Source organism: Pseudopodoces humilis, chromosome 1 (genome assembly GCF_049639895.1).
Source record: "Pseudopodoces humilis isolate 2021_Gansu_Grassland_sample_001 chromosome 1, ASM4963989v1, whole genome shotgun sequence".
NCBI classification, from domain to species: Eukaryota; Metazoa; Chordata; class Aves; order Passeriformes; family Paridae; genus Pseudopodoces; species Pseudopodoces humilis.
This window is the reverse complement of record NC_142200.1, coordinates 130,692,038-130,719,216: the sequence shown is the minus strand read 5'-3', so window position 1 is coordinate 130,719,216 and position 27,179 is coordinate 130,692,038. Positions and strand designations below refer to the sequence as shown.

At 39.4% G+C, this 27,179-nt stretch overlaps 1 protein-coding gene across 1 annotated transcript in view; it reads left to right on the top strand.

The window, feature by feature from the left end:
* Positions 1-27,179, top strand: part of ADAM22 (ADAM metallopeptidase domain 22) — a 131,504-nt gene that overhangs the window by 36,147 nt on the left and 68,178 nt on the right. The window contains exon 3 of the mRNA XM_088054527.1: positions 21,885-21,951. Within this exon, the coding sequence (XP_087910653.1) occupies positions 21,885-21,951 (67 nt within the window). The remainder of the gene's footprint in view (positions 1-21,884; positions 21,952-27,179) is intronic.

The window sequence follows — 27,179 nt, the reverse complement described above, 5'->3', positions numbered from 1 at the left end:
CCTGCGTGTGAGCCCTGCCAGCAGGCAGAGACTGCACAGCTCCTTCTGGTCCCTCTTGCCTGAAACCTCCAAGAGCTGCTGGGGCTGAGCTGGAGGGTGGCAGCTGCTCTGCTCTGCCCAGCAGGGGCTCAAGCAGTGAAGTTAGAGGTGGAGCAGGACTGTGAAATTAAGAGCGCTCCCAGGGGATTTGGGTCTGCTGCATTTTTCGTGTCATCCAGATCTAGTTTTGCTAATGAGACCTTCAACTGATGGAAAGGGAAAGTGTCAGTTTCCAGTAATCCTTGTTTACCTTTTTTTTCTAAAAAGTGAACTCTAATGATCTTAAGGGGAAAAGAGGGAGAAGTAGAGTATTTAGGGATCTAGTATCAATCATGTAATTTTTTTCCCTTTCACTTTTGTCAAATGCTTTTATATTATCTTGTAGACAGTGATAAATATTCATGTGGGTGGAAAGATAGCACTTCTTTTTTTTTTCCCCGAGTACATTTGGAAATAATTTGCACTCTGGTCGTCTGAAAAATTACAGTTCTGTGCTGGTTTTCAAATACATTATTTTAATGCTTTGTGAGATATTTTGGGTGAAATGGTTAGTGATTTGAAACTGTTTCAATGTAAGAATTCTTTTTTATCTCTCTCCTTAAATTTCTAAGAAGCTGTATATATAAGATTTTACTATTGATTGTGTTTGGTAGAGAAGGCTTACTAATAAATGTCTCTTTCTTAAGACACTAATGAATTAATATTAAAGAAATAAAAGTAGTACCAGTATGTTATTCATAGTCCAGTAAGTGACATAAAAGATAAAAATAATCATCAACCTTGTACCAGCACAGCAAATTCTTTTAAGAACATTCGTAATTCCTTTTTTGTGTCACTGACAGGGGTGACAATTTGTGATATCTGTTTAATTTAGAAAAATTAAGCATCAAGTGGTGGGTGTAACACATGTAGTTTTTCAGGCCATTGCTCATGGTTTAGTGTCAAGGGGAGAACTCTAAGTGTTTCAGGATGAATCTCAGTGGACACTTGGAGAACATATTCTTTTATTTACATGGTAAGGAATGAGGGCTCTAGTTAAAAAGCCATGTGTCAATTAGAAAGCATTTTGTAGAGGTTGTAAAGAAGGGATCGATTTGACTCTATCTTGAAAAATACGTTGTACTGTTTCTGTAGCATTGCAAGTATGTGTCCCTCTGATTATTTACCCAGATACTCAACTGGGCTCTTCAAACAGTAGGCATAGTTGGGTTTTACCTTTTACAGTCTCACAGGCTGCATGTGTTCCCCATCTTTCCTAAAGGCCTAAAAAAGCTGGTGAGTGCTCCCTGCTGTGACTCATCCAGCTTTGGCTGTATTTTAGGATGCCCAGCTGGTCTGCAGCTGTTCCCAGAACCTCTACTTTTCCTCCCCCTTTTCCTGCCCCTTTTTTTCTCATGTTGGATTCTTTCAGAGAAAGAGCACTCACTTTCAGAGAAAGAGCATTGTTGTTTCCTCTCTCTTCAAGCTTGTTGCTACAGGTGAAGTGACACACAACAGTCTTTTGGCCCCTGCTTTGTGGCCCATATAAAGAATTCACAATCCACTTTGGCTTTTTCAGGTTGCCTGGCTTCAAGTGGAACATAAAGGTTGTTCAGGTGAACTATGTCTCCAGGTTGTAAGTTATTTGTAATATTTTAATAATTTTCAGACCTAGAAAGATGCTTTAGACCAAAGTCCAAGTTTACATTGAGGAGAAATCCTTGCCCTCAGTCTCTAGTCCCAGGACTATACACAAAAGCTAGAAGAACATGAATGCCTTCATGCTCAGAGAGGTCTTTATCTCTGAAGATGTTCCCGAGAAAGGAACTATCTGCAGCATCTTTGTGAAGGCTATCTTCACTCTGCTCTCACTTTCTAGGCTTTAAAACTTTGCAGCCTCATGGCAGCAATTTTCAGCAGTTTTTGGGAAGCTTCTCTCTCAGGGCATGGTAGATAGAACACCACCACCACCACAGGGAATGTGGTGGATGATTGTATGCCCATGCCTGAGCCTGTGCCCCTGCCCTGGTTATTCTCCTAGGAGAGATTTGATGTGGCACCTCACACCTTGTGCTTCTGGCACCTTCAGTGATGCTGCCCTGCCATGACTCTGTGGGCTGGGGGGGATTTCTCTCCCACATCCTTTCTATATACACATAGATTGTCACACATCGCCATTTTTTTATGACAGATGGATTGAAAAGTTTATTATTCTTATTTAGACTAAAAATAAAACCTACTGTTGGTGTGTTTATTTTTTTTTTTTAATGGAAAGCCTTCTGGCCCTTGAAGATCTTAGAGGTACAAATCCACCTCACAGTTCTGGCCAGCACTGAACTTGTCATGGTAGAAATCTTCCATCTCTAAGGTAAATGTTTAAAAGTCTCAGCAATTTCAATTGAAATTCTGTCTAATTAGTTTTTGGAGTTGTGTGAACTCTGCTGTGAAGTTCTATAGTAGGCTTGCCACTGATAACCTGTGTTCTTATCAAAACTAAAATAAATAATTGCTGTAAAGAGAGGATGATTTTCTATTAGAAAAACAATGTGTATGTTTGCCAAAATACCATATAATTTATAATTTTTGCTGACAAAACCAACAACAATAATGGAATTTGGGCTTTTTTCAGGCAATAGTTTCTTTTTCTTTGTGATGGGTGAGAAACAGCAACAGTGGGAGGAAAGGCAAACAAAAACATTCTTTAAAAATACTGCAAAAGCTTTTCAAGTCTTGACTTACACCAAAAAAATATACATTTTAGCACTTTCACCTACTTTGACTTAATGATCTAGTTTACTTTTGTGTTTATTATTGTTTTGGTTGTATTCTATTTCTGCAAGCTTTCTTTTTTTCTCCCTGGATGAAATATTGCATTCTGTGTTTCATTCACTGATTAGTATGTTGTTGTTATCCAGTCACTGACTTCTCTTCAGTTGTAGTGTAGGGTTCTATGCTGCACAACTCTGAAAAAATTGAGTTTAAGACAAGAGTGCTATTGTGCTTTTGGAAATGATACTGTGCAACTCTGGGATAGTAACTAATGATTTTTTTCCATGTCCTTTTATAAACCCGTATCAATAGTACTGCTAAAATATGTGTTTGTATCCTGAATAAATTGCTGGGGCTCAAGTGGCCAAGTAGCAAAGAATAATTGCTTATTTTGAATTGTTTTCCAATTCATTACAACAAGTTGCTCATTTAGAAAAGATGAATAAGATCCTATTTTGGTGTTTTTCTCTTATTTAAGAATCTTTGAAGATTAAAAAAGGAATTTCTTGGGGGGACAAAATGGATTTGGAAAAAATGTTCATACATTAGACAAAGGGTGTGGTATTTGTATGTTGAATTACCAAGAGAGAACGGAAACTCCTGTTTAAACTGATAAAAGTGTACAGCTTCTGTGCCACTTGTGGTCCATTTAGGGTATGGAAAGGATGGTAACAAAGTCGAAATTTCTGAGCTTTTAATGTATGGTACTTTTTGTGTTTTGATTTTTTTTTAATTTTTTTTTTTTCCTTTTTGGAAAATGAAATGAAAGGTTTTTGGGTACAAACTTATGATACTGCACAGAACTATATCAACATGCTGTGGGCAAAGGCCTTTAAATACTTGGGCTGTGTTTAGATAGTGGGGAGGGAGAATGTTGGTCAGACAGCTTAGGAGGCTTCCTTAGGCTTCAGGAATGGGGTCACCCCTGGGACCCTGAGTGGGTTTGCTCTCTGCTCCTGTCTTTTGCATTTTAGTTTATTTGCAGTTCTACACATCTTGTCACCTTTCTGAGGTGATTGTGTGATAGGTTAAATAATACTACTTTATTATAGTACAATTGGATCATAAATAATATATAAACATGAATAAATATAGATAATAGCTGTACAGTATAAACAACCATTCTTTCAGCTGTGCAGTATAAATAATCATTCTTTCACTGTCATTTCTGCTGAGTGTGAGGCTGGGGTTCTGCCTGGCTGCAAGGAGCAATTCCTGTGCTCCACTGCACACCAGTGCTTTTGAGTAGCACATCTAATTCTGAATTTTCTGAATGTGTCACCTTCTATTTCACTTCCTGCGAATGAAGCTAAAGCACATACATGGATTCAGGCAGGCATACCGAAGCATGCTTGGCAGAGCCAGTCACGGTGTCTGAAGTTAAGATGCCATGAGTGTTGCCTCATCTCAGAGGGCTTAGGTCTTTCAGGGGCTGAGTGCCCTTGGCTCCCACTCATTTAAGTGGGAATTGGGCAGCTTCACCTTGTGCATGCTCAGATTAAATGGACTGAAAAACAGAACAATATCATCATCCTGTGTATTAAGAAAATTTCTCAAACAGCTTGCAATACCTTGAATAGCACTACTTCATCTCCTGTTTCTCAGTTACCTCATTCTAAGATGAAAATGTTTTCTCTCTTCACCTTGTCCTTAATGTGTGCTTCCTGCTGATATTATATATTAATTCTGCAAATGCATTATTGAACATCAAAGAGCATTTTAAGCTGCAAACTGTTAAACAGTGAAATGGATGTTTGAGTTAAGGGAGAACACATCTACTGTACTTCTGATTTGTTTAAAAAAAGTTAATTTGTTACTATTTGGCTTAACACTTAGTAGAGAATATATCTTTGCATTTCAGGAGTTTAGTTGTGTTTCTGGTGTTAAATTGAGTTTTATTTGTGGAGATTTTAAGTTCAATACAAAAATCAAACCCATATATATTTGGATATAAAGTGTTATTTTTCATGTCTTCCACAATGAAAATCTGTAGGGTTTATTGTACCAAAATTAAATAAGCTGTGGAAATGCTGGAATTCTCTATGAGAAATTTGTCTATGCTCCAGAGAGTGTGAACCTCAATGAAGAGAAAGCCTCTTGTATTTAGAAAAGGGTTCTGCTCTGTTAAGATTTGTCTCCCTTAAAAATATTTCATAAGAAAATGTAATGTCAGTTGATTTCAGTGTTGAGAAGCACTTTTTGTAATGCAGGAGGTGTCTGCAGGTCTTTGCTCTGCTTTCTAACCAAAATACGAAACTGGTGTGTAAAGTCTGAACTCAGTAAGGTGATGATACAGATGTTGGAAGAGCTAGAATCTTCCTGTTCTGCAGTGCATCACTCATCTGCCACTGGTTTAACCATGTTTTCCCACAAAATAACTTTCCTTTAGACTTGTGTGTATCTTTAGGGTTCCCTTACACATTTGTATTCTCATTTTGAGTGTTTTAACACTTAAATATTGGACAAAAATACCAATCTGAAATGCACAACGCTTATTCAGGATAATGAATTGATTTTCAAAAGTGCTGTGTTTTCAAAAGTGCTTCGTTAATGGATTTAATGAATGCTCAGTAGCTCAAAATATCTCATGTGTAAGTTCTTAAGAGAAAATGTCAATTTGGGAATGAAGAGGGAAGAGAACTGACAGTAAGTCCAGGGGACTTAAAGCAAAGGCTGTTTTATCTCAGACATGCCAACAGTTTCCAGTTAGTCCTATTTTTGCTTCCTTTGGGCCAATGCACCACTTGTATGGCACAGAGTAGAAATGATGGAGTTGATTACAATCCAAGTGTAGTCTGAAAAGCAATGATTAGGTTACACATCTTTTTAGAGATATTCCAGTTATACTCCTTGATCTGAGTCAAGCAAATCAGGGGTTTGGGGGTTTGAATGTGAGTGCACAGAGTTAGTTCTCTGGCTATATGGAGGTACTTTCTGGGAAAAAAAAAAAAAAAGAAAAAAAGAAAGAAAAAAATTGTTTTAACTGTTACATTTTGGATTAAGGTTTCACTCTGGAAAAGTTGGAGGAACTTTTTTGTTGTAAAACAATTTTTTGGAAATTTCTGGCTAGCACTTATTAAAAGGTACGTTTTCAGGGAATCAGAGGTGTCTCAGAATCTTGCTATCTGTCCTTAACTCTAAGTCTCTACCTGCTATACGACACAGTTGATTCCACCTTCAAACATTGCTGGTCCATAAGGAAAACAAATGTAAAGGGAAAATGCATTTATTCCTGTGAAAGCATTGCTTAAACTTAGTCACTTTACTTCTCAATTACCTTTTTTGTAAGTTTCTGATTATGGCAATCATTGTTTGAGATTACATCACCCCTCCCTAAACACTGATAGTTATATGCAGAGTCAATAAGCTTGGAAGAAAATATTCATCAATGCAAATGTCTTTTTTGATTTAAAAAACAGCTATATTTATTATTCTGAATTGCAGTTTAATTCTCATCTCCAGATATTAAGATAGAGTGCTGCAGATTTCAGTTGTACTAGCAGTGTTACCAGATGTACTGAAAATATTCCCATGAGAAAGCATTACAGAACTGATCAATTGGTAATAGAACTAAATTCTACATGTATCTTGCTCTGTTTTATTTTTTCTTTTTTGTTTGTTTGTTTATTTTTTGTCTTTTTTAAGGGGGAAAAAAGTCTGGGTGTATAAAAATATGCATATATAACCCTGTATGTTTTCTAACTTAAAAGCCATTAGCATTCCTGGAGATTGGTTAGCTCTAATTTGTATTTTAGCTCAGAATTAAATTCTATAGTATGTGGAGCTTTTGGAAGGCTTTTTCTTGTTCTGCAAGCCACATTAGTGTCCCTGATGATTGCTTATCAAATTCACTACACTCTAGAACTTGAGTCTTAAATCCAGCTTTTATTATAAGCAACACATGACATGTTAGGAGAATTATTTTTAGAAACATAAATAATTTAAAGTACTGAGCAAAATTCTATAAATACGTACTAAAGATGAAAATAAGGATATCCTTATTCATTTTTGTACTGAGAAGGAGAATACAGTCTTGAACATGTGCATATCAGTGTGAGCTGTAGGTATGACCTGTGGTGCCCTTTATCTAAATTACTGTTGTCAAAACCACACGTGATGTTCCCTAAGAACTGATGTGAGAGGCTCTTGGACTTTCTGCTGAGGTGCTGCCTTGTATTCCCAGAGTATTCCCCTGCCTGATTTTCAGAGGTGCCTAAATTAGGAAGAGAATCTCCCAGGATATTTGTAGCCAGCAGGGAGAGCGTGGGCTCCTGCAGAGGGTGGTCAGGGCTTGTGAGAGGGCAATGTCTTGCCTTTGTGAACAACTCCTCTCTCTCTCTCTCTCTCTGCTGATTGTGGAATAGGGCATCTCATGGGGACCAACCTCCCAGCTGGTTGCCCTGTTTCCCCATGGCTCAGCCAAGCGAAAAAAGGGGAGGATGGTTTCCTTGTCTCTTTTAAAAAGTCCTTCTATATCTTTGTTCTGCTGCAGAGGTTCCTTTAGGACACTGGGTTACCTCAGGATGAGGACAAGTGCGGAGCTGGAGCAGTTCTTTTGTGAGAACAGTGTGAGCACATCACTGAGACTGCCAAGCAAAGATGACAGGAGTTTTTAAAGTAGGTTTCTTGTAAAAATGCTTGGTCAAGTTCAGGCTTGTCATTCACTGAATTAAAATTTTAATTAGAGGCCTCTCTATGTTCAGGGCTGATCATAGCTAGAGCCATGGGCTTGTTACCTTGTCCCCAGCTGAGGGGGTGGCTCTGCAGGTGCCAGGTGTGCTGCCAGCTGCAGACCCCATCAGCCAGCTGTGTTTCACATCCCCTTCTGCATTTGTGAGTGGGCCCTTGGGTGGGCAAAAGGACATGACTGCAAAGAGGAGTGGTGGCTTTCACTGAGGTCTCTGTCCTGTGTCTCTTCACTGAGGAGGCTGTTAGAGGCCTTGTGATGAGGTGTTCTATGGAAGGAGTCATTCAGGATTAGAGTCTATGGCTCTGGGAGGGATACTTTATTCTGTGCTCTTCAGGGAAATTCTTTTGTTCTTTCAAGGCTTTCTAACACACCACTATGTAGCATTTAAAAGGGTCTGCAGCTATTCTGCACCTTTAGACATTTGTTGTTTATTTTTAATGGACAAGCTGGCTATGCAGTTGCTTTGTGAAAATTAACTCTTTCTAAACAAACTTAGGTTTTCATCTTGTTTTTATTCAGCTGTTTGGAAAGTCATTAACTTGGAGCCCTTTGAAGGAATAAAATACATATGCCAGAATGGCAGAATTTGTTCCTTCTGCATCTGCTGGAATTGATTGCACACTTCATCTGCTCCTGCAGGATGCACTTTGCACCATCACTGTAGTGCTTTGCTGTACCACGTTCAAAATGGAACTGTTTGATGCCAGATAGTGGCCAGATTGCAAAGAATGCCCAGGTCTGAAAAGCCAGGTGCACAGCCTGACCTACAGAAAATATGACAGTCCTGGAAAAGAAAAAGGAATAGGTAAGTAACCTCTAAGTGAAGAGGTTATTTCTTTGAAAAGTTGTGATTGGAACTGGCACACTCAAGTATGAAGATCCCTTTTCATTCTGAAGAGAATACTTTATGATAAAAATAGATAAGATTAATAGATAATAATAATAAATAAGATATTGCTTAGAAATCTATTCTTATTATAAATGGGTGTATAATGTTTCTGTCTATAGTCATACCATGGCTGGAACATGAGAGGGTACAGGAAAAGATAAAATAGTCATAAGGATTAGATTATCACAAAAAGGAAAATTTTGAGTCTCTGCTGGAATCATAAGCCTGCTTCATTGTGGCAAGCATTCTGGAGATGTAAGGAGGTGGTGATTCAGATTTAAAACTCAGGAAGAGAGAAGAATTCAATATACTTGGATCTGCTTTGACCCTGCCAGGTTTTCCATCCTGGGATATGGACCTTCTGAAATTTAAACCATGGCTTAGGTAGCAGCATGAGAAGTTACAGGTGGTCTATTTTTGAGCATGACTGAATAAATCATGTCAAATGCTGAAAATGTCTGCTAGCACATTAGACACGGTGGTGGGTATGCAGGATAAAACAATGTGGTTTGTGTTTGGGTCAAGAAAGAGAACATGTACTCTGCTATTTTCTAATAATTCAAATTTGAGCTAGAGTTCTCCCAACAGACAGATCTGCAAGCAAAGCTATGGACTGGTCCTGATTTAAGAGAGGATGACAAGAAAGATTAGAATAAAGGGATAGGAAGAAGGTGTGATGAAGGAGCAGGAGAAAACAAGCACATTGGATGTCTCATGCATAGTGTATTGTTGACAGATGCCCCCTAGGCATGCAAATTCTATCCTATATGAATTTATATGGATATATAGCATATAGAGGAGCTCTGTATGTTTATATATATATATATGTAGGAGATACATATATACATGTATATACACACACATGCATGTGTGTGTAGAAGAAATGGATGGTAGCAGCAGAATATCAGTCAAATGTGAACTTCTACCAATTCTGTGTGACTGAACTAGCTACAAACTTTAGAATTTTATTTTTAACTTCTTTTACCATCCGATGCACCAGTTTAGGTGGATATATGATCACCAGTAGTGATGCCAAGGATTTCATCCTGTTCCCTTTCTTACTGCTTGGAAATCAGCCAAGTTATGCCACCTACCAGCATAACTGGTCTTAATACAGAGTTTTGTTGTCTTTAGGGGTGTGAACATGAGGAATTTTGTATATAGAGGTATAAAGCTTGTCTTAAGGTATGAAGGATGTGAGATCTATGATAAGAAAAGGGAGAGATATCTGCAGGAGTTTTGCTGTAGGATTACCAGTGTGAATTTAATTGTAGCATGAAGCAGCAGATGGAGAACTGTCATAGCTGCATTTACAGAAATGTATCTCCAGTTACAGATGTGGAGCAGTCTCAGCAATGGATGCAGCCAGCAGGGTGATGTTGCTATGTACACCTATTACAGGTTACATGATGTGTATGTGAACCATGTGTTTAAAAGCAATCCTGTGCTGATAGGTGGAAAAATAATTTGCCTCCTGTAAGGATAACTGTATTTTCTCTCACTTTCAGAAGACGACTTGGGATAGGAAATTAAATTTAAAACACAAAATTACTGTATTCATTTCACCCTAAGAAACAGTGACTAAGAAACAGTGATTAAACACAAAAGAAATAGAGCTGTGTCATACCAGTGGTCCATCTGTCCTGGCATTGGGAATGGGAAATGCTGTGAAAGAGTGTTGGGCCATTTTCAAGTTCCACTCCAGTCACTCTCATAACATCCATGACTGGTTGGAGATGCCAGAAGGCACATCCCTCTGTGTGCCTTTTATAAAGTACCTGTTTATGAGGTCGTTGTCCATGATTTCAGTCCCTTTCAGGTATCTTCTGATCCTGTTTGCCTGTGCAGCCTCCTGTGCAGAGATTCACAACTTGTTGTGTGACATAGTGCTTTCTTTGATCTGTTTTAAATTGGTCTTCTAATTTCTTCAAGTACTTCTGTGTTTTACTGATGTGGAATTAGGAGAATAACAGCTTTGCATTAATTCTGTCTATGGCTCACATGCTATTGTAAACCTCTGTCATATTCCCCCATCCTTACCCCTTCCTCTCTTCAAATTGAAGAGCCTTTTGAGTTTAGAGAGGATGATTTACTGGTAGGCAGCACACAGGGAGGCAAAGTAACCTGCTGGGTCATCAGCAATGCCACAGCCATCTGGCAAGCCAGACAAATTTGACTTGGAACAGCATTAGGAAATGGATATTTTGCCTCTCTGAAGCTAGCTGTACTCTGGTAGCTGTGCATGCTAAATGAAGATTGATGATTGTAAGTTTGAGGGAGCTGTGATAATTTCTTGGACTGGGGTTAAGTGATTAGTGTTGTCTCAGAATCCGGCTCCTGAGGATTCAGTGGTTAAGGGATTCTTGTCTACCCAATCTTCACTCATTTTTAACATGTGCCTTGAATTTTATTTCACAAGCTTTTGTGTCATTTGTCATGTGTGGATATTTTGAGATATTTTCCCAGTAATGCAGCCTGCTTCTTCAAGAGACTTCTCTTTGTCTCTCTTAACTGTGTGATTGAATTTTTTTGCTTAGTTTCAGGCTAAAATCCTGGTTCACCCACAACTGAAGTGTGAGACCTTTGACTTCTCATCTACACAATGATCCATGCTATTAAAATTGACCTTCTTTATCAAAATAGAGACATTATAGTGCTACAGGATGGAATTTCAGCTTCTTGCTCTTTAAATTGCCTCTCACTGAAGATGTTCTTCATGTCATGACTCATTTTTTCTTAGCCCCTCTACCAAGAAGAGGCTTTTTCAGTATCTTAGAGTTTCAAGCCCATTTCTATATTTTTGAAATTCTAACATATTTTCTTCAGAATAGTTTCTGGAAACTAATCTATATATAGTTCCTATATTTAAGGTTTACAATGTTTTCAACTGAAACTATTTTCAGGTATACTCTTTTCTATAGTTAACATCTTTTGTGAACGAAGATAAAAGTAGTGGAAACCTTTTTTTCTGGTCTTTTTTCACTGAAACATCTCAACAGTTGATGCAATCACTAGATTAAAAATAACCCCAAACTTCTCTATAAGTTTTCAATTTATTTATGTGAATACTCCATATATAAAAACCACACTGTTATAAGAATTTTTTCTTGGTGAGTACTGCATAAAAGATTATTGGAGCACGCAACCTTTCAAATATTCAAGATAAAATGCAAAGTTCAAGCAGCAGGTAACCATGAGTATTAAGGGGGTGATCATCCTAAGTGGTTATAAAAGAAAAGACAGCACAGCAGGGGAAAGCTTTGCTGTCATTTAAGGTGCACATTTTAAGAGGGTATGTTCAATGTTAGTGCCAAACTCTATCTCTCTTGAAGAGATACTGACTCCTTTTCTGGTCTTCCTTGGCATCATGCAGACAGAGGAAGCAGTGGCATGGAAATGCTAGTTGGTAGGAAGGGGTGATGGGCTGGGGAGTAATGGGGGTGTTGGTATGTGACCAGGGAGAGGGAGGTTGGTATGGTGAGGGAGAGTTTGGAAGAAGGTGGTGAAAGGCAGAAACTGAGGCAGAGCATAATTTGGCCCCTTCGTTTTCCTGTATGTTTATTTTTAAATTTTATTTCTGTAATTATACACTGTTTGTTGGCAATGTAAAGTAGCCTGGGAGTGAAGCAAGGCTGTGCTGGCAATGAGTTTGCCCGTTACTGGGCTGTTAATTGTGTATGTGCAAAGCCTGCCTGGTCACTTTGACAGGGGTTTTCTGCTTGGCTCTGGACAAACATCCCCCAGATTGAAGCCTTCACCCTTTGCTGTAGTGACAATTCCTTGTTCTTCAGGTACCATAAGAAGGATACTTGGGATCAGCTTTGAAGAGCTTCAGAAGCTCCAGAGCTGACCAGACTGCAGCACAGAGCAGGACACATCTGGAATGTGTTAAGATGAAAAAGACACTGTATTTGTGCAGTATGTGTGTCTGTCAACTTTCAGACTGGGCACCCAAACCAAAGAGATACTTTACAGCATTTTAGTATTGAGGGAAGTGCTAACTCTCCTGAGGACTCAGTATTTGTGTTGTGCAAATACTTTGAGAGAGCATCATGGAAATGTTCATGAGTGCAGGAATGATTTGGATATTTGCTCCAGTGCAAGACCATGTATACAGTAACTAGAATTTGAGGGCAAATCTTGAAGTAAGCTACCAAATAAAAATATATAATAAAAATAAAGTCCATTCACCAGATGGTAACAGGTGTCCTGTACAAAATGTGTGTACTGGTTTTTAATAGCATGAAGCTGGGGCCATGTGTAATACTAACGTATTCACTTTTTCAGTTTTTCTTTTTCAAGATAGCATTTATGGACAATACACAGAGGGTTGGATTGAAATGTGGGTGAAATCACAAGTAACTTTACTTGGGAAATGATTTTTATGTGGTATAAACAGCTTAGCTGTATGAAGAGGGATGTTAAAAAACATGATTAGACCACACTAGTACCTTTGTGCAGGGAAATGTGTAGCCTGTACTTCTCATGTACATTCCTCTTCCCTTTCTTATTAATTTACCATCCTCTCAAATACTAAAATTAATTGTTTTTATCCTGACTTTTAAGTAACAAGTGTATAAGCAAAATATACTGAAATATAATGAAATTGCATTCAGGAAACTCCTTTGTAGTAAGGGTACAAACATGGTCTAAAAGTACCTGCTCATTTTAATAGGATTTCTGAAATTTCTGTACGAGAAAAAGAAGTAATTGCTTGAAGAAACACTGGTATAAATTATTCATCAACAAAAATAAGAGTGAGGTTTTATTGACAATTGCATTGCCATCATGACTGTCAGGAAAGCTCCTGGATAAGTAGCAAAGTGAACCTTGCCCAGGCTGCTTTCAACTCTGCCTGTGAAAACAGAAGTTTAGAGCTAGAAAAATCCCATTTCACCTTTCTGCCTGACAAGAATCTTGCAAACACCTGCTGTCTGCTCTTTCTGCTTGTTAAAGTCTCTACTTTAGCACTATGGTATCTTGAGTAGCAGTGTCTTCCTGTGGATACTGGGAAGGCTGTGTGTGTATGCAGCTTCCTTGCTAGGATACTAGATTAAATCTCTCTCTGTTGTCTGAAAGAGAAGACTGTAATCACCATCCCTCCATCACCAGCAGCATGAATTAACTGCCATATTGAATTTGTGCCCTTTGCAGCAACATGTAATAATTTTAAAATGCCTTATTGCAAAAAAAACACTGTTCATTATATATCATAGCAGATGCTATTTGCCAGTTTCAATATTTGTGTTAGGAAATATTAATATTGGTGCAAGAAATATAATAAAAATATTGTTAATATTCAAGTTCCCACAAAAAATAAATCTGAAATTATGGTTTCAGAGCTACTTTAGGTATGTTTTGCTACTAGTTTGTTGGGGTACAGAGCATTATTCAGATTTCCTCAAAACATAGTGGTAAGTAACTTGTTATGAGTAAATGGTTAGTTTGTAAGTGGCTCTTCCTAGCTGCAGAAATTAAATACAAGCTTCTAAATTTTTTTCCCTTGGAAAATGCAAGCAGTATCTGTTCACCATTACATTCTCATAAAATTGCCCATGTGGTCATTTAGATAGTGGAGTTCAAACTGAATTGCAAAGATTGTAAAGGACAGGCCAAAAAGTCCATGGTGTGGTAAATACAGGTTGAGAGTGGCACTGTAGAATGGCACTGGATGCACTTCAGGTGCAGTTCATGTGCACAAGGCAGGTCCAGCAGGATATGGTCACACCAGCCTGAGCCTTCCATCTACTGCTGTTGCTTCACAGCAAATTGCAGCTATTGTTGTGTACTCTCCTTTTTAATGCAGTAATAGGAACCATGTGTGTAATAGAAATTCGGTGAAACTAAGGAAGAATGTCTTCAACCTGCTTAAACCTTTTCCCATCAAGAAACGAAGCCAATTCAGAAATGAAACACATGCTGTTCGTAAGCCAGAGCTGCGAGAGTTCTTCTCTAAAGCCAGAGGTGGAGGCCCTGCAGGGCTGCAGAGCAGTCTGCACTAGAGTGCAGGGCATTAAGGAATAAAGGACTAAGTGTGTTTTTAAGTCAGAGCATTTGGGATCAAAGTGAGAAGTCCTGGAAAGGAAAAAAGTGAGCAAATGTTAGTATTTGGAAGAAACATCATCAGAGATTCAAGTTGTGTAATTTTGTGAAATGTGAAATTAAACTCCAGGAAAGGACTTAGAGCGGGTAGTACTCAGCATCTGAGAACCCAAGGCATTCTTAAGTCCCTAATTTCTTTTGGAAGAAAGCCTTAAATAATTAACAGGAGTAGAAAAAAATCAAGATATTTCTTACTCCATTCTCTCTTTCATATTAGCTGCAACAAGGACAGAAAAGTATGATAAGAATATATTTAAAAGGGATAAAATTTCAATTTGTGTAGACAAGAACTGGTTCTGTTTTTCTCAGTTGTTTTTTTCCTTCCTCTCAGTAGACACCGAAAATTGCTGCTGTATCTACTAGAAGCTATCTAATTCTGGTTGATTAGTCCAGTTGGCTAAGTTAACAGACACAGCCATTAATTAAATTAGCCATCCACATAAAAAGAAATTCATCAATTCTTTTGATGGGAAGGAGGAGATGAAGTTTCAGAGCTGTGGCTATTAAAGCAGATTGGTTCCTTGAGGATGGAGATAGTTAATCCCCCCTGAAGTGAAAAGAAAGATCATGTATGAGCAGAGAGGCGGTTTCTGGGTAGGCATGAGGATAAAGGAGAATTAAAATGTCCCATGTAGTGAGATACAGAAATCTGCCAGCTAAGTGGCTTTTTTTGAGTTTATCTTGCTGTATGATTCAGTTAGCTCATGGCTGATACTGAAAATGTAACAGGACTAGAGTGTAATGCAAGATAATGCAAATTGTCCTCTGTATTCTTACCGACAGATAGAAGATAGAAACATCCATTCTGTTCTCTCTCATCCAGTTTTCCACTTTCTTGCTTTTGAGATGCCCCCTGCCTAGGGAGGCAAAGATTTAGTTTCAGATAAGCATTATTAAAATGAGAGGTGTGGCTTTAAAGCCCAGGAAGAGTAAATTCCATCTCTCTGCCTCAGGGGATGGGCCCTGTGAGCCTGGGAAGAGTTGCCCCACCCCAGACCCTCATGGGGTGGCAGCCCAGGGAGTTCTGATTGGGTTTGAGACCCTGGGGTTTCTCCCTTACTCTGTCCCTATTAGACCCTGACCTTAAATTCCACCCTGGTTCTGTCCCACAAAACCCAGCACCTGGCTTCGTTCAGAGCTCTCTGTCTCTGGGTCTAAGCTGAGTTTGTTCCTGTGCTGAATGAATGGTTTCCTGAGCAGAAAACTGTCTCATTGGAGTCCCATGCTGGTCACTGGTAACTGCAGCCTCCCTGGACATGATCCTGCAGCCCTGGAATGCAACACTTGCCTTTTGTTTTATGACAGTCAACTTACCTTATCTTCCTTGGTGTACAAGATGGGCTGTACTAAAAATGTCCTCTGATACCCACTCCTTCCATAGCTATTGTTTCTGTTAATACTTGTTAGAGGATGTACACCACTGGGGTAAAATATTTCATTTTATGGGAAGCTTTCTCATCTTCATGTGCCTGGTACCCTGACAGTGCCCATTCCTCTTACTGCAGCCCTCTCAAGATGATGTTGCAGCCCTCTCACAGTTGGCTCTGCCCCATGGGCTAGCATTAATTGTGCAGTTGATATGGCATCTATCTCTTATCAGTGTCTCCATCATTTCCCTGAACCTGTTATTTTCTCTCTAAGGTCTCCATATGCCTGTTGGTAATTTCCTGCTGGCATTCGGCCCATCCAGACCTTTCTGCTGATTTCAACTAAAACCTTGTCTTCCTTTTCAGTAATGCATCTTCCCTCAGATCTCTCATTTGATGTTCTTGTCTGGCACCATATTTAACCTGAAATTTCAGGTGTACGTCATGGAGAGTTGTGGAGACAAATGAGGGTGAATAAATGATATAGAATTTCTACAGTATTCAAGGAGACACAGAAATTATATCAGTTTATCATTAAGCCAGTCATTTATTTTATTTGTAACGCTGATGCTGACAAAGATACACTTTAGGACTATGTTTATGAATTCTCTTTATTTCTACCTTTCTTAACTTTCTATTTCTTTCTATGGTCTCTAAAAAGCAACCTATAATTTCTGCTCTTATTCTTCTATAACTGCTTTTCAGTCTCTTAAATCTGGAGAGTTAATTTTTTGTTCAGAAGCTGGTGATAGGCATTTCCTTCTCTGTTTGAAAGTTTCTGTTAAATTTACTGGGATATTTCCCAGCTTTTTTTTTTTTTTCCATATTCAAATGCAAACCTCTTTCTTTTTTAAAAAATTCCTCTTTTTTCCTTTTTTTTCACTTGAAAGGCTTTGTAATCTCTTGGTTTTTTTCTTTCTGTTTCTTTAAACACTTGACCTGTTCTGTCCTCTTTTCTTTTGCCACCACATTTTTTTAAACTGTTTTTCTTCCTGAAACAGCCTCTTTCTGCTGGGGAACCCATCTATATCCAAAGGTGATCTGTTTTCCTGGGTTCCGAATCCCAAGCTTGTTTTGGTAAACCTCATGTATAACTGCTACAGCTGATTCAAGGTAGAATTTAAGTGTGTGTATATGCATGATCCTGGATAAGGATAATTTCCTTAGTTGGGGGCCTATGCTGTAATAAAATTCCCCCAGCTTCTGCCTCTTGTGTGACTGGGAAGGTTGGAAGAGCAGAAAGGAGCTTGCACATTTTTTTTGTTCTGGCCCTTGTGCTATTGAGTCCATATGGGATAGGCTCATATGGACTTTAGATAATGCTTCAAAAATGCTGCTGCTATAAACAAAATGATTCTTAATTTGTGTACACTGAAATAACAGACCTCTGACAAGAGAATTGCCATTATTAGCATAGCAGTGTTTTTCCTTGTAAAAGCAAGAGATCACATGTGCTTTTTTTTTCCTGTGAAATGTTTTATTTTTAAGTCTTAACATATGCATGGTTTTTGCCATGCCTTTTCAAAAAATTTGTACCAATGCCTCAGCAAATATTTCTGAAAATCTCATTCTGCAGTGTTGTCAGTTAGAGTGTTGGTGTTTTTTTTCTCTGCAATTTTCTCCATCCCTTGTGTTTCTAAGATTTTTTTCACCATTTTTTTTTTTAAATGCCAGCTTTATTTATAATTAATACTAAAACTGCCACTTAAACTGACAAAGGTGATTTCTAGGATAGATCAGCAGGCAAGCTAAATTATTTCCGTTTTATTTCTACCATAGGAAAGTTGTTTTTTATTTATTTATATTGAAATACATATTATTTTAATGATTATTGTATTATTTTGCTTAAATAATTTTAATCATGTCTCACAAGTATTTTAATCTAGATTTTTGTTTGTTTTAAAGGAAGGTCTTCCATTAAAATTTAGCAGTTTTATGCCTGTACTGTTACTGCAGACAAAACATGACTCCACCTAGGAGGTGATGCCTTTTGGCCTGAGTTTTTAAGATTATGTATAATGGTGAGTTTGTAGCTTAGTTTTTAATAGCATTGGTTGTGTTATTGGATCTACAAGAGTGTTGTGTTTTTAATATTTTCAGTGCTGTGAATCATGATAATAAAGCATAACATCACTTCATTTATGGGGTTTTCTACTGATAAAATATTCTTAGATGTATCCTGCCATGTTACTTAAGATAGGCTTTAGAATTGTCTCTACATTTCAGATCTGTGGTCTGTCTGCAAGCTGTGGGCTCAGTCCCCAGGAGCTGTGCAGGCAGGTGACCTCGTGGTGTTTCCCTTCCAGACAGGCTCAGTTCGGGAATCAAGGCACTTGTGACAGTCCTTGAGAGGGGTGGGAATGCCAGCAGCTCCCCAGCTGTTTCCAGCCCTTTTGTCCTCAAAGTGAGGACTGAGCAGGAAGACAAAATGGATGGACATGTTCAGGAATTTTTCTTTTGGTCTACTTTGAAAGCAAATACAACTTGAACAGCTGGGTATGTCCATCCCTGGGGTGGTGGGTGGGAGAAGAGCAGCTGTCCGGTCATCAGCAGCCCTGGAGCTGGATGCCACAGGACACTGTTCAATCCTGAGGAGAAACAGGACCCTTGCAAGGTGCAGGCAGAGAACCCAGGCCAGGTCAGAGGGGCACTTGGCCACTCCCAGTAGCCCAGGGCCCACGGTGTGAGGGAAAAGGGGAAGAGCTGAGAAAACGTGTATGAGACTTCTCCAGAGCTCTTTTCCAGGACTCCAACACTTGGAGTTAGGTACACTGTCTGTGTGTTTGGCAGCTCCCAGCCACATCCACTAACTTGTCTATTCCCAGCTTGAACCAGTACAGACCTCTAGCATTCATGCTTTCCTGCAATATGTTGAACACTGTAATCAGCAGCTATGCCAGAAAAGTTTCTTTTTAATTAGTTTTGAGCTTACTGACCTCTTTTGTTACCTTCTAATTCTTGTGTTGTACAAGGCAGAGAATGATCAATGTTTTTGTTTTCCCATGCCAGACACGATTTCCAGATTTTTGAGAACATATGATCTTCCAGAACATTAAAACATTAACAGCAGTATCCTTTAAAAAGCAGTAATTTTGTTAGACCCCCATGAAAAGAACCTGTGTTTCTCCTTGTCATCCCTCCAAATACAACTGTAAAGCCTCCCCAAGTTAAGCCATTCTGTTTGATCTCCATGTTTGTACTATATACTTACTTTACTATCTTACATTTTATAATCTATTGCATCTTTCTTGGCACAAAAACCTTTGTGTCCACCCGATAAGGAGGATGACATTAGTTTAACTGAGTCCCCCTGAAAATAATGAAGAGTAAAAGTAGAGCCCGAAGCTATAAATGAGTCTTTATTAAAGTTATGGAAGCATAAACTTTTGCTGAAAGAGTGTGGTGAGTGCTGGGAAACAATCTAACTAACTTCAGCAAGCTAAACTGAGTATATCTTCAGAGAACATCTGTCTAAATTACTAAATCTGGAAAATGCATACAAGACCCCATAGAAGTCTTTGAGCTTCTCTCAGGGCATGAATATCCTAAATATTTAATATTAATTTCTAAGAGGAATCAGAGTGTTATAATCAATAACTCAACAGCATCTCTTTTAGGTGCTCCTCAATAATGGCTCATGTGCAGGCAGCTGTGCAAAGCTTCAATGTAGATATTGGGCCTGACCAGAATTAAAGGGGTTCATGCTGGTTCTGCCGTGGCCAAGGGAGTCACTCGCTCTTTCATCCTTATTGAGAGATGCTCATTCCCTCCTTTGCATCAGCTCTGGAGCTGATTGCAGCTCTTCTCAAGGGATTTCAGTTACCCAGTGCAGCAAAACCACGGTTTTGTTGAACCCTCCCAAGTGTACCTTGATGAATGCCAGTGCTGACACCAAGGGTCTTTTGATGAGTGTTAGCTCTGACACGGAGAGTGTTTTGGTGAGTGTTTGTGCTGACACAAGGTAGGTTCAGAGCTTGCTCCTGAGGGGGCATTGAGAATTCCTGCTTCCAGCAGCAACCAGCTGTCAACTCACTGAGTCAGAGGAAACCCCACCTCCATGATTGTCCCAGGGATGCTCCCATTCAGAAATTTGTTAGCATCCCTAATTTTGTTGCCTGCGTCCCTTACACTTAGATACAAAGTATTATCTTTTTAACATCCAGTTTCCACTGGCTCATTGACAGTCCTTACACCTTTGAGGTTCTGCCAGTATCTCCTATGGCCTAATTAGTTGCCTTTGTATCTTGGTGTGTAGACAGTGGTGTATTCACATTCACCCGCAACTCAATTTTTGGCTAGACTTCAGGAGCCTCTCTGTGTTCCCAGGTAATGGAACTTAGTAAGTAAAACTGTCCAGTACCTGTCTGCAGTATTTGAAAAAAGATCTCCTTTGGGCAGTGATATTAATCATACCTCAGTTTGACTGGAAATACATCTTTGATGTATTCTGAGATGACAGTTGTGTTTTCCAGGAAGACATTCTATTGATCTGCCAAATCACGTTGCCAGAAACTAGTGTGGTCATGTCTCTCTTCCTTATAAACCAGGCCCTCCAAAAAATGTAATAGAAATTCCCTACAGCCCTTAAGTGCATAAATTTGCTGTTTGTGCATTTGAATTTGATCCTATTTCAAATATCTAGACCTGAAGATCATCCAGGTCTTTCCTATGGGGGTTTTTTCAATCTTTTTTATTCTCCATGCTTTCCAATTTAATATTATCAGCATATTTCATCGGAATGCTCCTGGGTTTTGTGCCTGAGTAATTAATACAGATATCAGGCTGGTAATTTTTAGGGATGATATTGAAGGACCCATATTTCCATCTTTGCCCTGCTTAAGGCTCACTCAGGGGGAGTCACCAATGTCTCTGTGAGCAAAAACATCCATGGTCCTGTTGCCTGTTTGGCCAGGGAGAAGCTCTGGAAAGCTGAGCAGCCACTGCCCTCGGTGCTGCTCTGCTGCTCCTGCCCTCTCTCATCAGGTCAGTTCATGTCTAAGCTCAGGTATTTTGCTGTTTGGAGGAGAAATACTACATTTTTGCCTCTTATGCTGAGCAGGTGTATGCTCACTGCCTCCTGCCCTGGTGGCCAACCTGCCTTTTGTCAGGTTTCCTTTACCAATTTGTTATCTTTTCCAGTTTAATTGTCACTGAGGTGGAACAATAGCAAGACTTTATGCTGATTTAATCTCAGTAAAATTTTGTAGTCTTTGAACATGCTTAGTGAAATTTATGATGTAGATAATGTGGTCTCTTCCAATCTTACCAATTCTGTGATTCTCTGATTTGCCTGACTAGAAAATAACTATGAGGAAGATAATTTGACTGATTTAGCATTTGAATGGCTTGGTAAATACAGTCTGCATTTAATTTATATATATTTGCCTCAGGTCTGATTGTTCTTTCTCCTTGGTGTTTGTTCCAAGTCCCTGTGTACTTGGGAGGCTGGGATTGCCCAGAGCCTTTTCCTCTGGCGTTGCTAAAGCTTCAGGGCTCCCAGGGAGTGTGTACACCTGTGCTGTGAGCCTGCCTGGGCTGCAGCTCCTGGGGCCCACAGCTTTGCCTGCTCGTGCTCTGTGGACCTGAGCTCACCATGTTGGCCCCACCAGGTCATGTCACGGTTGTGCCATTGTGTCCTTTGAAGCCTGCCAACACAGCTGCTGTTTTCCTTCAGATTCCAACTGGTTTCCCATACTTCTGGTTTTTTGCATTTTTTGAAGTTCACCTAACTTCTATGTTGTTTGCTTTTAGCAGCAGATAGAAAAGTCTCTTGAATTACAATCAGTGTCAGTGGTTGGTTCTGAACTTTCCATGGAGAAACTCCCCTCAGTTTTCCTTATCCCACCTTTTGCTGTTAAAAATCAGTGTATTTCATGTACTGTGTAACTCCATTGGAGATGGTTGTTTCAGTGAATTTTATGAACATTTTAGGAAAAGTATCCTGCAGCTTTTGCCCTTTTCAAATGTAAATGTTTAATCAGTTCTTGCTGAGAGGGAGTGCAAGAACACATGCGCAAGGCTTACGGTTCTTTTTTTCTTCTTCCTGCAGTGACCTGCTGTCTTCTGAATATCTTGAGAGGCATATCGAGCAAGGTGGGAAGACAGTGGAAGTTAAAGTAAGAATTTCCTTTTTCTGCTTTTCTTTTTTAATTTGCTTGGCTTTTGATGTTCATGCAAACACATATTTTTGTGAAAGGAGAGATAACTGATTTTTCAAGTGATTTGTTTTACTATTCTGAGGCAAGCATGTTTCATGTTTTCTAACTTCCAGCTTTAAAACAGGCAAATACACTCCATTGTCAAATTTAGTACATTAATGTTTATATCAAAATGATAGCTGTGAAAAATGTCTACATAGTAGTTCTCTTTGCTAGTAAATATACTTTACTTTTGATGCCTATTGAAGAAAATATTTTTGTTTTGGTAGATAGCCTTTTCTCATTGTACTAGTTTGTTGGTTTGTTATGAGCTTCTTTGTAAATTTGAGAATAGCAATATTTATTGTATAATATTTCCAAGTATCTGGTCACCAGTTGTGGGTTTCTTTCTCTGTGTGTTTGTTGGCATGGTGACAACAAGACGTGTGAAATGTCCCACAGACTTTGCAGAAGTGTTTTGTTGTTTGCATACAACATGGGAGATTTTTCTTGGGGATCCTCTATTTGTTAGGACTTATTTTGTAGATCTCAACTATAATTTTTATATCAATTACTGTAGATTATATAGAGTGTTCAGAAATGTATTATGTGCAAAATGGAAACTCTAAATTTGCCTATCAAATAAATACTAGGTAAAATTTTGTTCAAAGTTTACATTTTGTTAAAAGAAATCCCCCAAACTGTTTTACTAAATCTGAGGTCATCTAAATACTTCAAAACCAATGCATTAATTTCTGCAATGTGAAAGTGGAAATGGAAAGGGGCAAAGCAGTCCTTTATCCACTGGATGATGCAAGTTTCTCTTGGTTTATCCCCTTCTGTCATTTGGAAATAGGAAAGCTGTTCTTCCACTATTACCAAGATAATAGTCTGCATACATTATCAGACTGAGGCAAACACATACGTGTTCCATTAAATTGTAAAGACTAATTTCTCAGTCATCTTTGCTCTGCAGTCAAGAAATCTTGCTTGACTGAAGTTCAGAATATGAGTCAAAGCAGAAATAAAGATAATAGCTGGTATTAATAAGAACAAAACAACCCATTTGTCTGCATTAAGATATATATGCAAGTTAGCTAAGTTAATCCATCCAAGCCCCGTCACTGAATTGTTCCTGATGAGCAAGCCATAATCAAGCAAGGAAATGTTTGAAATCAGCACCTCTTCATATCAAAGTACTGTTTAATTGAATGGGAAAGTGATGGGAGGACCAGGCCTTTCAGAGAAAGGGTCAGAAAATGTTCTGGGCAAAACAGCTCCCAGCCTCAAGGTGGGCTCCTCTGCCCCTACTATTCCAGTGCTCCAGGAGTTCTGCAGGGAGAAGTCATATGGAAGCATGCTAGGAAAAGGGATATAAGGTTTTTGCTTGTTTTGTTGCATCTGAGGGAGGGAAGCAGCTGCTGTAACAAAATGTCAGAAGAGCCTGGTGGCCACAGTCATGGGAACATTTTCATAAAAGTTCAGATACCAAAAGATTTTTGGAAATTGCAGGCTACTGAGTACACTTTAATACCAGACACTGAATGAAGCTGATTTCAGTACTCAATAGCTGTTTAAAAATAAATCTGGTTCCCTCTGACCAGTCAGTATTTTTCAGAGCACATCTAAGTTCATTCAACAGCTTTGTTTGTCTGTTGAAAAATTTCTAAAAAGACTGGCAGTATCTGTTTGCATTTGAGAAACTAGGCTTTGGTTTTACATCAAATGTTTTGAAAATCTTATTGCAATGACAAGAAATATCCATGATGGTGATCTATTACCTTTGATTACTGTGGGAATTGCTTACCATAATGGTAACATAATAATTATACTAGATTTTAGGGATTGTGCAGAGTGCTTAGATACATATTTAAAAATAGCTAGTAAAAGGGTGCAACTTATGAATAAATCAAAAAATATGTACTCTACTATGCAGCATATTCCTAAGTAGAAGCTGAAGAGGTATTTCAGAAAGGAGACAGGTTGCTCTCAGTTGCTTCAACATGCTGCTCTTCACCCACCTCTGTGCAATTTATCTTGGGCTGTAGGCAGAGACAGAGGCGTCCTGGCAACCTCTCTCTAGCTGCTTTGGTGGGAGAAGCAGTGACAGAAAGAAAACGTCCATCTGCCATCCACTGCCAGCTGCAGGCTTTGAGCAGGCCTGTTTATACAGTGAAATGGCCTCCTCTGTTCTTGGCCTTCTTACTGAAAAGGAGCTTTCTAAAGCACATACATGTTCCCCCTTGCATTTCTCTGTGCAAGCAAGACTGCTCAGACACGCAAATCACTGCTGCTGCTGTTGTGCTATCGGCAATATGGGAGAAGAAGGAGCTTTGAGCCACTGTGTGAAGGCAGCAGTACGTACATGCAGCAGTTTGGGAATGTGTCTGGAAAGTGGATCCTGCCTTGGCTCATGTGATGTGGACTTTTGTCACTCCTCCCCCTCTCCTTCCCTCCTAGTAAAACTTCCTGTGCTGTAAAATACATACAAATCTTCTGCCATTACTGAGGATGCTTCAAAGAGGAGAGGGGGCAGAGGAAGGGACAAATGTTTATACCATAAAAAATACCACTTTTTAGTAGCAAAGGGATTTTTACTGTGACAAAGTCCTCAGTTTAACATGCCTTTTTATAATAAGAAGTTAACATTACATTTTATTTCTGCATAATTATTAATACATTAGACCACTGTGAAGGTGGAACATATTACACATTTTTTTGCAGCCATTTATGTTCTGCCAGCATTTAGCTGCTGCAGAGGAGAGTCTTGTTAATTTGGCACAATTAGGCAGCGTGTAAGACATTAAACCAACGGCAGTGTGCAATGCCTAAGTAAAACAAAAGGAGGTAGATGTTTGAATTGTTTCAGTGTTTCCCCCCACATCCTCCTTTACTGTACATCATGTCTCTAAAAGGAAAGCAGCAGTGTTGGCCTAAATTCCCTCTGGTAGCAAAGAGAATAATCAATTAATAAGAAGGAGAAAAGCCCTTCTTGGCATTGCCTTTTCCTGATTGTGTCATTCCAGATCATCCTATGCTCATAGCACATCAATATTCAACCTGTGTATACCTAATGTTGTTGCAATACATCTCTGTGTCCTTTTATCTCTCTTTCTCCCTCTTTTTTTGGTTGTCATTCTGTCACTGATGCTGTCAGTGAGATGAAATACAAAAAACAGCTATAGTGCTGAGTAATTCACATTGCTGGATTTTTCACCCTCAGAAGGAACAACTGGTATCTATTCAGTGATATTTTCTCAATAAAATGCTTCAGTTTTCCTCTTCAGAGTGTATAGAAATAAATGTTTCTGCTTGTATTCCCCCAGAACGTTGGACACTTTTACAAGTTCTTAGAAAATTGCTTTCTGAAAAAAATTAAGCCGTGAAAATAATTCAGTCAGAAAACTTGCACAGGTAGAGATGTGGTAGATAAATACCAGAAAATTTTGATGACATGTTCAAATATGACTAGAAAGAAATCTATTTCATAGGCAGTCCTTAGAGTCTGAAATTCTGTAGTGTGGTGGTGTAAACACAGCATGTGTATTATGGACACAAAATTACAGCAAGAGTGCTTACAGCATAAACCACTGCTTTTTGCTTCAGCCTCACAGTATGTTCATATGATAGCATTGAACAACATGAATGGAGACCTGTCAAATGCTACGTACTGTTTTTCTCTGTTGTGGCATTAACAGGGGAGCTTTGTCCAGGCTTGTCCTGCTGGTTGGGAATGCTGTGTGGCTGTGTGTCCCAAGCTGTGCTGAGCCGCACTGCTGGGCCCCGCGGCGCTCAGACTGTGCCCGCTGGGCTTTCTTCAAAGCACCTGCAGCCGTCCTGTCCAGCTGGGGTGCCCCAGCACGGCCTCCTGCTCTGTGGGGACCCCAGCAGAGTCATTGTAGCTTGGCCACTGGGGGTGGTTGCGGCAAGTGCGTTTTAATGCTGCACAGCAAAGCAGAGCTGTTAGCTTGCAAAAACAGTCATTATGTTGTGTGCATTGTTTGACTAGTAGCATGTGCAAGATGACCAGTATTGTAGCTTACAGCTGTTTTAATGATTCTGCACAAGAGAGGAAAATTACTGTTCTTCATTGCCTTGCTGTGCTTAAAGCCTTGGCTAGTGTGTGCCATGATGTGCATTTGAAGGGCCCTTTAAATGCCCTTTTAAAGGAAAAATTATATATAAGGGAGAAAAATATTAAAATCTTGAAGGACCAGAGGAATCTGGGTACCCTTCATATGGTAGATACTGCTTTTTCTGTAAAACTTTCTCCTTCAAATCTGGTCTGCTTGAGCACTTGTTAAAATACAGTCCCTTGACTGGGAGGGCAGTGTGTGTCTGTGCACACCTGGGCCTGTGTTTGAGACCTCATCCCAAGTGGCATTCCAATAATTCATTGTTATCTCCACAAGTACAAACTCATCATAAGTCTACAATAATTTGTGGGGCAGCCAGATGAAACACTTAACCAGTGAGCAGGTAATTTAAATATTTGACTGCTATGTTTCCAGTCTTATAGCAAGGTGCTTCTAACCATCATTTTCCAGTTAGGGCACTCACTGTCTGAGAAGAATCTCTTATTATTCTTCAGGCTTTGGTAACTCACTGTCGTGGTGTGTGCCACACTGAATCCCTAAACGCGACCTCGCCTTCAGGGCCCGGAGCACACCACCAATAGAACTAACTGGCAACAAAGGAGCAAGGGATGGATCCTTGTTTGGATATCCCAAAGGGTTTAATCTCTGAATGGGTCCAGGGACAAAGACAAAAATGAGCTAAGGGCACAGGATTAAATACAGGGTGACAGGGGCGGAGCTGAGGGTCAGGGTCCAACCAGAACAAGGGAAAATGGTGCAAAGGCATTGCTTAGGGACTGGGGAAACCAATAGGGTAGTGGGGGTGGAGCAATGCAGCAAACTGGGGCCAATAGAAATCTGGGGAAGGGAGAACATTCTGGGGATTAACCATAAATGGCAAATGGGGGCAGAACAGAGATTACATTAATTTGGTGAACCAATAGAACATTGAGAACTGTTTGCATGTGTCTGCAAAGGTCCATGGGAAGGAGAGCTTTTCTCTCTCTATACTAGAGGGGTGTTCTCCCTGTTTACCTTTGCCCCTCCAGGGCTGACACACAACCACTCTAAGGGCAGGACCCTGGCCTTCCCCAGCTCACCATTTTATAACCAAAGAAGAAGGTGTTTCAG